At 42.2% G+C, this 14,173-nt stretch overlaps 1 protein-coding gene across 4 annotated transcripts in view; it reads right to left on the reverse strand.

Moving 5' to 3' along the window:
* LOC137349219 (partitioning defective 3 homolog) overlaps positions 1–14,173 on the reverse strand; it is a 956,485-nt gene that overhangs the window by 78,507 nt on the left and 863,805 nt on the right. For 3 of the 4 annotated variants that reach the window (XM_068014722.1, XM_068014712.1, XM_068014702.1), the window contains one exon: positions 4,138–4,398. The exons of the other annotated variant lie outside the window; for it this stretch is intronic. In XM_068014722.1, coding sequence (XP_067870823.1) covers positions 4,138–4,398 — 261 coding nt within the window. The remainder of the gene's footprint in view (positions 1–4,137; positions 4,399–14,173) is intronic. 4 annotated transcript variants of the gene reach the window in all.

The raw sequence follows: 14,173 nt of genomic DNA on the forward strand, positions 1-14,173 counted from the left end.
GATGACATGGGGGAGGGGGGGAATGGAATGACATGGGAATGGGGATGGCATTAGAGGGAAGTGATAGCATAGGAGGGGGTGATGTGGGAAGGGTGGATGAGATGATGGAATTGGTTAAGTGCGGCAAAATGGCGGGGACAATTATTTGATACTATTTATTATTCGAAAGCTATTCTTTGAGCTAAAAATGAAAATTCACTAGATTTGAATGAAAAAGTTTAAGAAAAGCTGACAGGTGAATTAAAAGAGTACATCACCGTTGATTCTATAGACAAAGAAGATAACAGTCTGTACCTTCTGGAGTTTCTACACAGCCTAACCCCTATGGGCATGCCACTGGACAAACTTATAACGTTGCTACGAAATTTGAATACTAAACAAGGACTTTGTTGTAGAAAAAAATGGTAGTTAGGAAGTTGTTTTCTCAAGATTTCAAGGTAGATTTCAAGGAAATCAGTGTTTTTTCCTCGAATAATAAGAGTCCATCAGATGCAAGCCCACCTTTTCAACTCAGGAGAAAACAGTTCCCAATTGGACTTTCATATTCTATAACTATAAACAAGTCACAAGGCCAGATTCTTGACAAAATTTGTATTTCTATTCCCAGGCCTGTTTTTCCATATGAGCAGCTTTATGTAACTTTTTCCAGAGTGAGAAGTTTTGATTCTGTTAAAGTTTTTGGTGAAGTAACTAGAAATCCTGTATTTGAAGAAGTACTGTTGTAATAAAGATACTGCCCTTCTCAAGGGCAATTAGGAATGAACAATCATGATGAATGGAAAGGTGGTGGTAATGACACGGGACTAGTAATCCAGATGTCCAGGCTAGTTCTCTGGGGCCATAGGTTCGAATCCCACCATGACAGATAGTGAAATTTGAATTCAATCAATAAACCTGGAATTTAAATAAAAAAGCTAGTCTAATGGTGATCATGAAACCATTGTCGATTGTTGTAATAACCCATCTGGTTCAACTAATGTCCTTTAGGGAAGGAAATCTGCCGTCCTTACCTGGTCTGGCCTACACGTGACACCAGACCCACAGCGATGTGGTTGATTCTTAAATGCCTTCTGAAATGGTCTAACAAGCCACTAAGTTCAAGGGCAATTAGGGATGGGCAACAAATGCTGGCCTAGCCATCAAAGCCCACATCCATAGAGAGATACAGCACTGAAACAGGCCCTTCGGCCCACCGAGTCTGTGTCGACCAACAACCACCCATTTATACTAATCCTACATTAATACCATATTCTATACAACATCCCCACCATTCTCCTACCACCTACCTACACTAGGGGCAATTTACAATGGCCAATTTACCTACCAACCTGCAAGTCTTTGGCTGTGGGAGGAAACCGGAGCACCCGGCGGAAACCCACGTGGTCACAGGGAGAATTTGCAAACTCCGCACAGGCAGTATCCAGAACTGAACCCGGGTCGCTGGAGCTGTGAGGCTGCAGTGCTAACCACTGCGCCGCCCAAGAACATCCCATGAACGAATAAAAAAAAAATGCTGGCCTTGCCAGTAAAGCTCAAATTCCACAAATAAATTTTTTTTAAAAATGCAACTGCAAATGTTTTGCGGTCTTTACCAATATTAATAATAGAAAGGCAGAGCAGCCAGCCATCTGGGATTTTCTTGAACTTTTGTTTTATACTTGCTACAATTTTACAGCAACCAGATGAAGCAACATTCGCGAGGTGGCTTCTCATCGTTTGATAGAATTCAATACATTGTATCAGAGCATCAACTTTGGTTTTGCTACAATGCAATTTTTGTATCAAATCAATGGATAACTGCAAGTTATATAGTGAAAACACCACAATATCATTGGCCCATATGAGAAAACTAAGACTTGTGACTAGTTTTCCTGATTACAGCAAAGAAGCGCAAAGAATGTGACTGTTTACAAGAATGCTGACATGAATAATAATTATAGCGCACTATTCCTGGGTGGGTCCACACCTACATCCTGCCTCATGACCTTGGATAGGAAGAGGACTTCCTCATGAGCATCGACTGTGCATTCTTCCTCTCTAATCACAGGCAAAAGCATGAACACTTCAAAGATTGGTTTCCTTTGTTAAAATGGAAGAGTCATCAGCATTGCAAACTAATTGCTCGACAAGTAGGACCTCTTTATATTTTTTCAAATATACAGGCACACACACACACATACATATGAGAGAGGGTAAGAAGGGAGAGAGAATTTGAGTTTCAACAAGAAACTTGACCAAGTTTAAAAATTCATTTCTGCTTAATAGAATATGTATCACATGAACAAATGATTGCTTTCCCAGATTATACCTCCATAAACTTAGAAGGGTGTCAGCAAACAAAATTCTACAACTCCTGGTCATAATTTTCATCCATGTACAATATGTGGAGAAATGAATACAGCAATTCGGAAACAAAGTGAACTTCGGCGTTGAGTGATTTAAGTGCACAAACTTAATAAGTGAACTTGACTGTAATTTCTAGGGAGTAACACAAAATTGCACCCAATTAAAATCAGCCCTGTAATCACCAGTTACAATATCAATAACGTGCATATAATTACGGCAAATGGGTGATCACTGAGTAACTTGTATTTATTTATATCACAAAAGCCATTAAAAGCTAGGAGAGTTGGCATCAAACATGAAGGCCTGTGGGGATTTTTGTCCCCTCCTTTCAAAGAAACTTTTTCATGATTAAGATAAATTACTATTATGCAGAACACAAAGCAGAGAGTTTCATGAAACTTAGAACTCAAATGATATTGCAACATGAGAGAACTGCACTCATTGTTAAAATGTTACAAGATTCTCATGCAGGTGATAGGCCATTCGGCCCAGCTAATTTCAGCCATTCAGAGACATCCTACAGTGCCCCCTTGTGGCATCTAATGGTTTCTTAAATAATTTGAGTTTTTCCCTCCAGTACTTTTCCATCATGCTGATTGCTCTCGGTGAAGAACTTCTTGATAGTGGCCCAAAATAAACCTTTTTCTAGTTTGAACCTATGTTCCCTTGTCCTAGTTTGAATCTTAATTAGCATTCTGGATTAAAAACAGAAAGTGCTGGAAACACTCAGCAGGTCAGACAGCATCTGTTGGATAGAGAAGCAGAGTTAATGTTTCAGGTCTGTGACCTTTCATCAGAACTGGCAAAGGTTAGAAAAGAATTCTACCATTCTTATCCAACCAATATTTATATATTATTCTTTCACAGTGAAATCTAGATAATCAAATTCAGGATTCCACAAAAATGAGCAAAGATAAGGGCACCTATATTGGTTCAAATCTACAATATCATGGATTCTGAAAAGAATGGAAATTTGTATGAATCTTCGCACTTCAGTTGGGCATGTGCTCAGAGACAAAATTCCTTCTATTCTTGCACAATACTATGTAATGTAATCTGTGCAAAACAGAACCCTCTCTTTGTACTGTGATGGTTTTATACATTCCTATTCCTGGTTTCTAGTGGCTGTCTGACTGAGCCCAGGTGGGAAAAATATATACTTCCGAATCCCTGATGTTCAATGCAGTTTTACATTCTATGCGCTGTAGTGAGGTAATCAAATTATTATATTTGCATATGTGGCAAACATAACCAACTGCATTTTCCTGCCCCCAATCCAACAGATAAAAGACTTTGGCCATGATATATCACCACCACCACCCCCCCACAAAAAGCCAAATAACTTGGTGATGTACAAAAAGACATGGGCAGCATCTGGAATACGATTACAGAAATAAGGCAATTCTTACGAAAGGGGAACGGATAAAATTGGAAACAAGAAAACTGCTCCTCCAAACCATAATATTGAACAAGCTGAAGGTTAGGTGTTGAGCATTGCTGAAAGATGCTGTTTTCTAACTTGCTCTATTATGTGACTGTTAAATATGCTGGGACTTTGGTATGTGCAGAAATAGCAGTTAGTGAAGTGAATTTAAAAACAAAAAATGAAAATTTGCAACCGGTTCAGACATCCCATGCAAGATCTTCAACTTCAACTCTGATGCGGCAATTTTAAACTCTGGATTAATCCTCTGACAACACTTCGCATAGATGATGAGCCTTTCAGAAAGCAAGCACATGCTGCAAAAATGCTTTCAGAGCATACTGTAAGCGTAAAATACATCAGATTACCTTTCCGCAGTTGGAATTTTTCCATTCCGTGGTTTATTCACTTGAGCATACACTGCCTCCATGGGTTGTGTTTCTTCTCTTGCACTCTGTGGTCTAGCATTTAAAATCAGGTTGTCCCCGCTGTCTAAAGATTCGTACCAACTCATGCCAGCATATGTTGGGTCATCGTCAGATCCATAGGTTCTATTCAAATCTTGTGGATCTACATAGTCTCGTTCCCGGGCCTGCCGCTCACGAATTTCGCGATGTTTTGCCTGAATTCTGTAAAATTCATGAACATCAAGTCATCTTGTGACAAGCAGGGGGGGGTCTTCACAAACGTAAGTTAGACTGAAGCACCATGCTCAAAGTGACCAGAGATTAATATTTTAAAAGGAATATAATTTATTAAAAATAATGTTGAGGGCAAACTGATGGCAGAACTTAGCACTCCAATCTGGAGGGTCAAGGTTCAAATCCCAGCCTCAACATATATTCGAACTTGGCTTTCTTCTGTGATTTCTCTGCTCCTTGGCCAGACAGGAATACTTCATGGTGCCAGACAACGTGGAAGAAAATAAAAATTGCCCAGGTGGTATGGGCACTGGAAGGTTTGTCCCACCCTGCACCTACCATCGGTCAATATAGACTGGTACAGATGCCAGCCATGCAGAAGTCAGAAGCTGAGACAGCTCAAACTGTCCACTTGTGCAGCAGAAAGCTGGAGATGGGGATACAACTGAGGGAGGTTTATTTTTCTTCTTTTAAACAACCATAAGTAGTAAATGTTGGAATTAACACAATGCTGCGAGTAGTGTTGTGTGTATTACATGTCCTATACATTGCAGAGGTTGCACTATGTTACACATACAAAATAATCTTTCGGCATGTGCTATTCTGACCTGGGGCCAGAATTTTTAAGCGGTAACAATAGCCCTTCAATTGACCTCACGCATTTACACACTGCTGAAATCACCTGGAGTCGCCTATTTAGGCCACTTCCCCACAGGGACAGGTCTTATTAGCAGCTAATCATTAGAACCCTACTCCGGTCCCCAGGCTGCTCATGAGCAGTGCCATGGAAGATCTTCTAACAGTTAAAAATAACACCGTTAATATCAATGTCAAACCTGAAAAGGCATGCAATTGCTACATTCCACTGTTCTCTAAAGGATAATTTATCAATGCTTCATGCATCTTTGGTCCGAAAAGGATTACCTTGCACCTGCCAGTCAAACTATTATTACCTTTATAACTTCTGGCTGTGCAATTATAAAAAGAAATTCTATTTTTATCAGAACTACTGCAGGTAATTTAAAAAAAATTTAAATACTTTAATTTCAATTCCATTTCCCACATTTATCCATTACTTGATAATCTAAATTATTTGATGTGCTAGTCAAATAATTTTACTGAGATGACTAATTAAATTATTCTATATGAAAAAGGAATCCAGAATGCACATCAAAGTCAGACATGTAATAAACGTTGGTTGTCCGTCCAAACATCATGTTGTCTGATTAATGCATTATTACTTCAAAAAAAAATCCAGAAGCCTTTAAACCTTCCCCTCAGTAATCAGAGGAGTGCTTTGCGCTCTTCAATAAAATTAACTTGAAACACAGTATCACAGCACAGCTAGAACAGCACCCATATCATCAGATGGTTCAGGGATTCAACTGCCAAGTCATAAGGATACATCTGCCAATGATGTGAGTGCACTTTGCCAGTTTACATTGGTGGTGTGGTTTAGCAACGCAAGAGGCTTCATCCCAAAGGGAATCATGGACCTCCATGTTGTCTTTAGTCTTAGTACCCCTCATATTGGCCAATCGCACATCAGAATTGGGGCAGGCATGGGCAGTGAACATCCCAGACAAGTCCATCCTCCTTGCTGAAGCATGCAAGTAGCTTATATAATGACAACCCTTTGCTGTGCAGTAAATGCTACAAAAGTACATATGTACTTCTGGTACTTAATCACTATTTGAGGAAACATCATCACATGGCAGGTAGCTTGGCAGATTATACAGGGCCTAGAGACCTTTAAGGCAGTTGTAGATTTTGTGCGCTGCTGTTTTTCTGTAGTGCTCAACAATTAGTTGTCTATATGTTTTTCAAACTGAAGTACTTCATTTAAACAATAATATTAATGGATAAATCTCTTGTGACTAAAGGGAAAGAATCTGAACCTGAACTGAGGGTGTTATATTTTGTAAGCTGTCGGGCTGGGTGGCTATATTTCAAATAATATTTGGCACTGGGGACGAAAACACAGACTTTAGAATAATAATATTATGATCTCTTAGGGAACTTTTTAAGGACATTGATGGGGTTTCCTGGAGTTTGACCCTTTATAGACCAGCTGATCTTTAGTAGTTCCAGATGGTCCTTGGTGCAAGACTATACCCGATATTTCTTTTGGTATGACCTCTGGGGTCATGAAGTACCTGCATGGTGCATTTTGCAAAGAATGCACACAAATTACAGGGTAGCAGAGTTCATATTGAAACATTAAATTAGTTGTAATATTTTTTAAAGTCATGTGATATGCAGAAAAAAAATCAAATGCTGAAAATCTATAGAAAAGTCAAAAACACTAGAAATACAGACGGATGTCAGGATCTCAAAAGAGCAAAAATAGGTTAACCATTTGAGGAAAGACCTTTCATCAGAACTTATTCTGATGAGGAGTGTCTACCTGAAACGTTAACATTTCCTTTGTTCTGCTTTTATGTTTTATTTTAAATTGATTCGTAAAATGTAATGAAATTCAGCATCTTCATTGTCAATGAATTTCTAATAACAGACCCCTCAAGCTGGCACCAATTTAAGATGATAATTTCTGACATGCACCGCAATGTAGGCCACTGCTCACCTAATTAAAAAGGATGGTGTATAATTTGGGAGTAACAGCACTATATTACTGCTGCAGTGTTGCTATTCATTAGCAGTTTACTTTCACAGTGATTGCTACACCAAATCAGTGTTGCTAAAGTAACATGAAAAGAATCCTTCCATCACTGACATATGGGCTATCACACCCTAAAGAAATGCAGCTAACAAAAGTCACCCTGTTCAATCTCTGAGCCTGTCCCCCGGGATTGGACAATGTTGACATTTTAATTACAAGCTAGGTAGCTCCCACCATCCTGTCTTTACTGCTGAGCGAGGTCATAGTTGGGTCAATAGGTTACAGATAACCACTTGCCAAGGTGTGCAGGAATTTCTGGTAACTGTTCAATTGAAAAACTGAACTGTGAGAAATACACAAGTCACATCTCACTTCATCTCATTTAAAATCTCATTTTCCAGATTTTGGAAATGTTGCACACTGCATTATTAAAAATGTTAATATCTAGCAAATGAGTACTGCAGCACCCAAGTATTTATGATCGCTCCATTGACCAAGGCCTATAAATAAACTTGGGCACCCAAAATTGGATGACAGCCTCTCCCATGTGTGTCCCAATGTCTTTGTCCCTAAAATTAAAAGGTTTCTTTCATACAATGAATGGATTATTTTTCTGCCAGACTTTTAATTTCCTTCTCTTTTCTGCCTGCTTCTGTCGTCTCCTTTCTATCTAGCTCTCTTCATTGTGATGTCACCAACATTGACACATGCACATTGCTGCTACTATTGGGATATGCCAACAGCTACTGCTCCTCCAACATACAACCTAACTTGACTTTTTATTTTAACCAGATTAGAAGTGACTGGAGACTGCCAAAATCAACAAAAATGTTATTTCCTATTCCCTACATTAAAGTTAATTAGCCTTTCCAGACTAATAGTTAAATGTTTTTGATCAATCACATAAGTCGCTGAGAGGGAGGGCTAGCCTTGTAGTGAATCCTTTCAAACCTCAGTAAAAATCATCATCCTTTTATGATCCCATCTGTTGCATGTGGAGCTGGATTCCAACAACATGAACAAGAATTAATTCCTTTTATGGGCTTAATGTTCCCGTGCCTTTATTCAACAATAATTGCGGCTTGTAGACACTGTTCTCTGCAGCTGAGGGCATGAGTCCAGAAGGCTGTGTTGCCTACCCAGTGCCAGGGTTCAGGACATCTGCTCGGGGCTGGAGAGGAACTTGCAGTGGGGGTGGGGAGGTGGGAGGGGAGGAGCCAGTTGTCGTGGTCCATGTGGGTACCAACGACACAGACAGGACCAGGAAAGAGGTTCTGCTTAGGGATCATGAGCAGTTAGGGGGCTAAATTAAAAAGCAGAACCACAAAGGTAATAATCTCTGGATTACTACCTGAGCCACGAGTGAATTGGTGTCGGGTAAATAAGATTAGAGAGTTGAATGCGTGGCTTAAAGATTGGGGTGGGAGAAAAGGGTTTCAATTTATGGGGCACTGGCGCCAGTGCTGGGGAAGGTGGGAGCTGTAATGTTGGGTCGGTCTTCACCTGAACCATGCTGGGACCAGTGTTTTGGCGAGTCGGATAACTAGGGCAGTAGCGAGAGCTTTAACTAAACATTGAGGGGAAAGGGATCATGTGAGGGGAGATGTGGTAAATTAAACAGAAAGGACAAGGCAAAAGAGCAGGGTAGCGATATGGCTAATGATAACCACAGTGCGGCAGGAAGGGACAGAGCTTATAAACTGAAGAGAGCACCAGCAGATAAGGCCAGAGTTTGCAAGAATGGTAAAAAGACAAAACTAAGGGCTCTGTATCTGAATGTGCACAGCATTTATAACAGATGAATTGATAGTACAAATAGAAATAAATATGCATGACCGGATAGCCATTTCAGAGACATGGTTACAAGATGACCAAGGCTGGGACATAGGTATTCAAGGGTATTTGATATTTTAAAAGGACAGGAAGCTTGGAAAAAGTGGTGGAGTAGCTGTGTTAATTAAGGATAACATTAATACAGTAATGAGAGATGACCATGGTTCTGAACATCAAGATGTAGAATCAGTTTGGGTAGAGATAAGAAATACCAAAGGTAAGTCGTCACTTGTGGGAGTAGTTAAAAGGCCCCCTAACAATAGCTACGGTGTAGGACAGAGAAATCAGGAAGAAATAATGGGGGCTTTTAAAAAAGGTACTGCAATAATCATGGGTGATTTTAATCTTCACATAAATTGGATGAATTAGTTTGGCAAAGGGACCCTGGAAGGGAGTGTATTCTGGACAATTTCTTAGAGCAGTATGTTCCAGTGCCAACCAGGGAGCAGAAGTTAAGGATAGTATCAAATTGAAAGCAAATGCATACAACACTGCAAAGATGAGTGGCAGATTAGATGTTTAGACAGATTTTAGAAATCAGCAAAGAGTGACTAAAAAAAAAATGAAGAAATTAGAGTATGAGAGAAAGCTAGCTAGAAATATAAAAAAACAGTAAGAGCTTCTACAAGTATTTTAAAGAGAAAAGAGTAACTAAAGTCCCTTAGAGGGTGAGACTGGGAAATTAATGATGTGAAACAAGGAAATGGTGGAAGTATCAAACCAGTATTTTGGACCTGTCTTCACAGCATAAGACACAAAAAACATTCCAAGAATACTCAAAAGTCAAGAAGTAAAAGGGAGAGAGGAACTTAAAGCAATCACAATCACAGGGGAAAAGGTACTGGGAAAAATATTCAAACTAAAGGCTGACAAGTCCCCTGGCCCTGATGGCTTACATACTACGGTCTTAAAAGAAGTGACTGCAGAGATAGTAGATGAATTGGTTGTGATCTTCCAAAATTCCCTAGATTCTGGAAAGGTTCCAGGGGCGATTGGAAAATCGCAAATGTAACATCTCTATTCAAGAAAGGAGGGAGTCAGAAAGCAGGAAACTATGGCTGGGATTTTACAAAGCTCCCAACGTCAGGCTCTGTAGTGGTGGGCGGGGGGAGGGGCTGGAAGATTGTTCCGACAGCAGCCCGCCACAGAGCCTGATGCTGGGAAGGCTGAGCCTGATCTTCCTGGGGGTGGCGAGGTTCCCTGGCAGCTCCCCCACCGCTAGGCGATGGGACCCGGATTAAAATATTCTAATTAGCACAATGCATACATTTAAATGTAGGGCGGCACAGTGGCGCAGTGGTTAGCACCGCAGCCTCACAGCTCCAGGGACCCGGGTTCGATTCCGGGTACTGCCTGTGTGGAGTTTGCAAGTTCTCCCTGTGTCTGCGTGGGTTTTCTCCGGGTGCTCCGGTTTCCTCCCACAAGCCAAAAGACTTGCAGGTTGATAGGTAAATTGGCCATTATAAATTGTCACTTGTATAGATAGGTGGTAGGGAAATATAGGGACAGGTGGGGATGTTTGGTAGGAATATGGGATTAGTGTAGGATTAGTATAAATGGGTGGTTGATGTTCGGCACAGACTCGGTGGGCCGAAGGGCCTGTTTCAGTGCTGTATCTCTAATCTAATCTAATCTAAATAAAACTGACTCCAATCTTACCATCGGCCTGCGATCTTCTGAACGGCAGCTGGCACTCGCGCACCTTCGCTTGCCCGTCTGGGGAAATCAGGTGCTGCAGTGGTGGGGAAGGGGCAGTGGAGCATAAGATTTTAAGATTTTTAGTGCAGGTTGGGAGATGGGATCAAATTTAATTAATTAGCGTAGAGGTTGGTGGGAAGAGGTGACCTGTGCACTTTCTTCACTTTGGGGAGGGATGGGGTGGGGGGGGGTTGGGGGGGGGCGATGGAGGTCAAGTGCAGAATGTAAGTGCTTGGGGGGAGGGGGGGGGGGGAGTACAAACAATGAATTTTATTTTTATTGGGACGTGGGAAAGGGGCGGCACATTTTCTAAATTCACCTTGCAATAAACACCAACATTCCACTTGTCTTCCTAATCACTTGCTGTAGCTGCATACTAGCCTTCTGTTAGTCCTAAATAATCAACCCCTTATCCTGAGACTCTGCCCCCATGTTCTAGATTCCCCAGCTGGAGCATCAACTTTGCAACGTTTACCCAGTCAAGCCCATTCCAAATCTTGCATGTTTCAATGAAATCACCTGCCATGTTTCTCAACTGGAGAGAGTACAGGCCCAATTTACTCAGCCTCTCATCAAAGGGCAGCCCTCTCATCCCAGGAACAAAGCTAGTGAACGTTTGCTGCATTGCCTCCAATACAAGTATGTTCTTCCTTAAATATGGAGACCAAAACTGTGCACAGTACTCCATGTGCAGTCTCACCAAAGCCCTATACAACCACCGAAGCAAGACTTCCTTGCTCTTGTACTCCAATCTCCTTGCAATAAACGTAAAGACAAACTAACAATTTCTTTAAAGCACTACCTGCAATGATTAGTTGTGATCTATATGCTGGAACAACCTTCCACTATCTGCAATGGTCACATACAAGACTCTCTCTTCCAAATTTTGTTGAGCTCATGAAAGAAGGTTGTTTCACAAATTGCTTCGTTTAGGCACTAGATGAGTAGTGACTGTTGCTTTTTGCACCATTTTAATAATTACTTCTGCTTGTATTACTCTTTGGCCTCCTTATCTCGAGAGACAATGGGTAAGCGCCTGGAAGTGGTCAGTGGTTTGTGGAGCAGCGCCTGGAGTGGTTATAAAGGCCAATTCTAGAGTGACAGGCTCTTCCACAGGTGCTGCAGAAAAATTTGTTTGTCGGGGCTGTTACACAGTTGGCTCTCCCCTTGCGCTTCTGTCTTTTTTCCTGCCAACTGCAAAGTCTTTTCGACTCGCCACACTTTAGCCCCGCCTTTATGAATGCCGGCCAGCTCTGGCGAACGCTGGCAACTGACTCCCACGACTTGTGATCAATGTCACAGGATTTCATGTCGCGTTTGCAGACGTCTTTAAAGCGGAGACATGGACGGCCAGTGGGTCTGATACCAGTGGCGAGCTCGCTGTACAATGTGTCTTTGGGGATCCTGCCATCTTCCATGCGGCTCACATGGCCAAGCCATCTCAAGCGCTGCTGACTCAGTAGTGTGTATAAGCTGGGGATGTTGGCCGCCTCGAGGACTTCTGTGTTGGAGATACGGTCCTGCCATCTGATGCCAAGTATTCTCCGGAGGCAGCGAAGATGGAATGAATTGAGACGTCGCTCTTGGCTGACATACGTTGTCCAGGCCTCGCTGCCATAGAGCAAGGTACTGAGGACACAGGCATGATACACTCGGACTTTTGTGTTCCGTGTCAGTGCGCCATTTTCCCACACTCTCTTGGCCAGTTTGGACATAGCAGTGGAAGCCTTTCCCATGCGCTTGTCGATTTCTGCATCTAGGGACAGGTTACTGGTGATAGTTGAGCCTAGGTAGGTGAACTCTTGAACCACTTCCAGAGCGTGGTCGCCGATATTAATGGATGGAGCATTTCTGACGTCCCGTCCCATGATGTTCGTTTTCTTGAGGCTGATGGTGAGGCCAAATTCGTTGCAGGCAGCCGCAAACCTGTCGATGAGACTCTGCAGACACACTTCAGTGTGAGATGTTAAAGCAGCATTGTCAGCAAAGAGGAGTTCCCTGATGAGGACTTTCCGTACTTTGGACTTCGCTCTTAGTCGGGCAAGGTTGAACAACCTGCCCTCTGATCTTGTGTGGAGGAAAATTCCTTCTTCTGAGGACTTGAACGCATGTGAGAGCAGCAGGGAGAAAAAAATCCCAAACAGTGTGGGTGCGAGAACACATCCCTGTTTCACGCCACTCAGGATGGGAAAGGGGTCTGATGAGCTGCCGCTATGTTGAATTGTGCCTTTCATATTGTCATGGAATGAGGTGATGATACTTAGTAGCTTTGGTGGACATCCAATCTTTTCTAGTAGTCTGAAGAGACCACGTCTGCTGACGAGGTCAAAGGCTTTGGTGAGATCAATGAAAGCAATGTAGAGGGGCATCTGTTGTTCGTGGCATTTCTCCTGTATCTGATGAGGGGAGAACAGCTATACGCTCAGCACTACATGAACTGCTTTGCCTGTGCTGGGATGAGGGAGCAGTACCTCAGGACATGCGCGATGCCAATATCATCACCCTCTATAAAAACAAAGGTGACCGCGGTGACTGCAACAACTACCGTGGAATCTCCTTGCTCAGCATAGTGGGGAAAGTCTTTGCTCGAGTCGCTTTAAACAGGCTCCAGAAGCTGGCCGAGCGTGTCTACCCTGAGGCACAGTGTGGCTTTCGAGCAGAAAGATCGACCATTGCTTGTATTAGAGACAAATATTACTTCGCTCCCCTACACAGTAACACAGTGTAACTCATTTCTGCTCAGTTCCCATAATATGAAGTCCGTGAATACTGAAACCTTATTAGACACTTACATCAGTGACTTGCAGCTGAAGACAGATCAGAATGTGTGTCAAATGCAGGCAGGATAGACATTGCTGCCACCATTTTGATAAGAGACGCATGTACCAAGCATATTTAAAAAGACGGCTTCTTTTCCTTCAAGCAAATATTTCTGGTTTTCTCTTCTATTGCTAATGTTCTTGCCAGCCATTGTCACCAATGCTGTGCATAGATTTGGGTTTCAATAACATTGAACAGAAATGAATTAAAATACAAGATTCATGTCCAGTTTTATTCAGCAACTGTGTTCCTACTTGTTGATCCTCAATATCCCAGCCAGAAATTTACCAAAGGAGCAACAGCATGCAATAAACAGAGCTAAGTGATCCTAAACCAACAGATCAGCTCAAAGCCATATCCAGTCATGAATGGTGGTGGACAATTAAACAACTAACAGGAGGAGGAGGCTCCACAAATATCCCCATCCTCAATGGGGCAGCCCAGCACATCAGTGCAAAACACAAGGCTGAAGCATTTGCATTCATCTTGAGCCAGAAATTCTGAGTGGATGATCCATCTCAGCCTCCTCCTAAGGTCCCCAGCATCACAGATGCCAGACGTCAGCCAGTCCGATTCACCCTCCATGTGATATCAAGAAACGGCTGAAGACACGGGATAATGAAAAGGCTATGGGCCCTGACAACATTCTGGCAATAGTACTGAAGTCTTGTGCTCCAGAACGAGCCATATCCCTAGCCAAACTGTTCCAGTACAGGTACAACACCGGCATATACCCGGCAATGTGGAAAATTGCCCAGGTATGTCCTGTGCACAAAAATCTGACAGCCAATT

This window comes from Heterodontus francisci, chromosome 2 (genome assembly GCF_036365525.1).
Source record: "Heterodontus francisci isolate sHetFra1 chromosome 2, sHetFra1.hap1, whole genome shotgun sequence".
NCBI lineage: Eukaryota > Metazoa > Chordata > Chondrichthyes > Heterodontiformes > Heterodontidae > Heterodontus > Heterodontus francisci.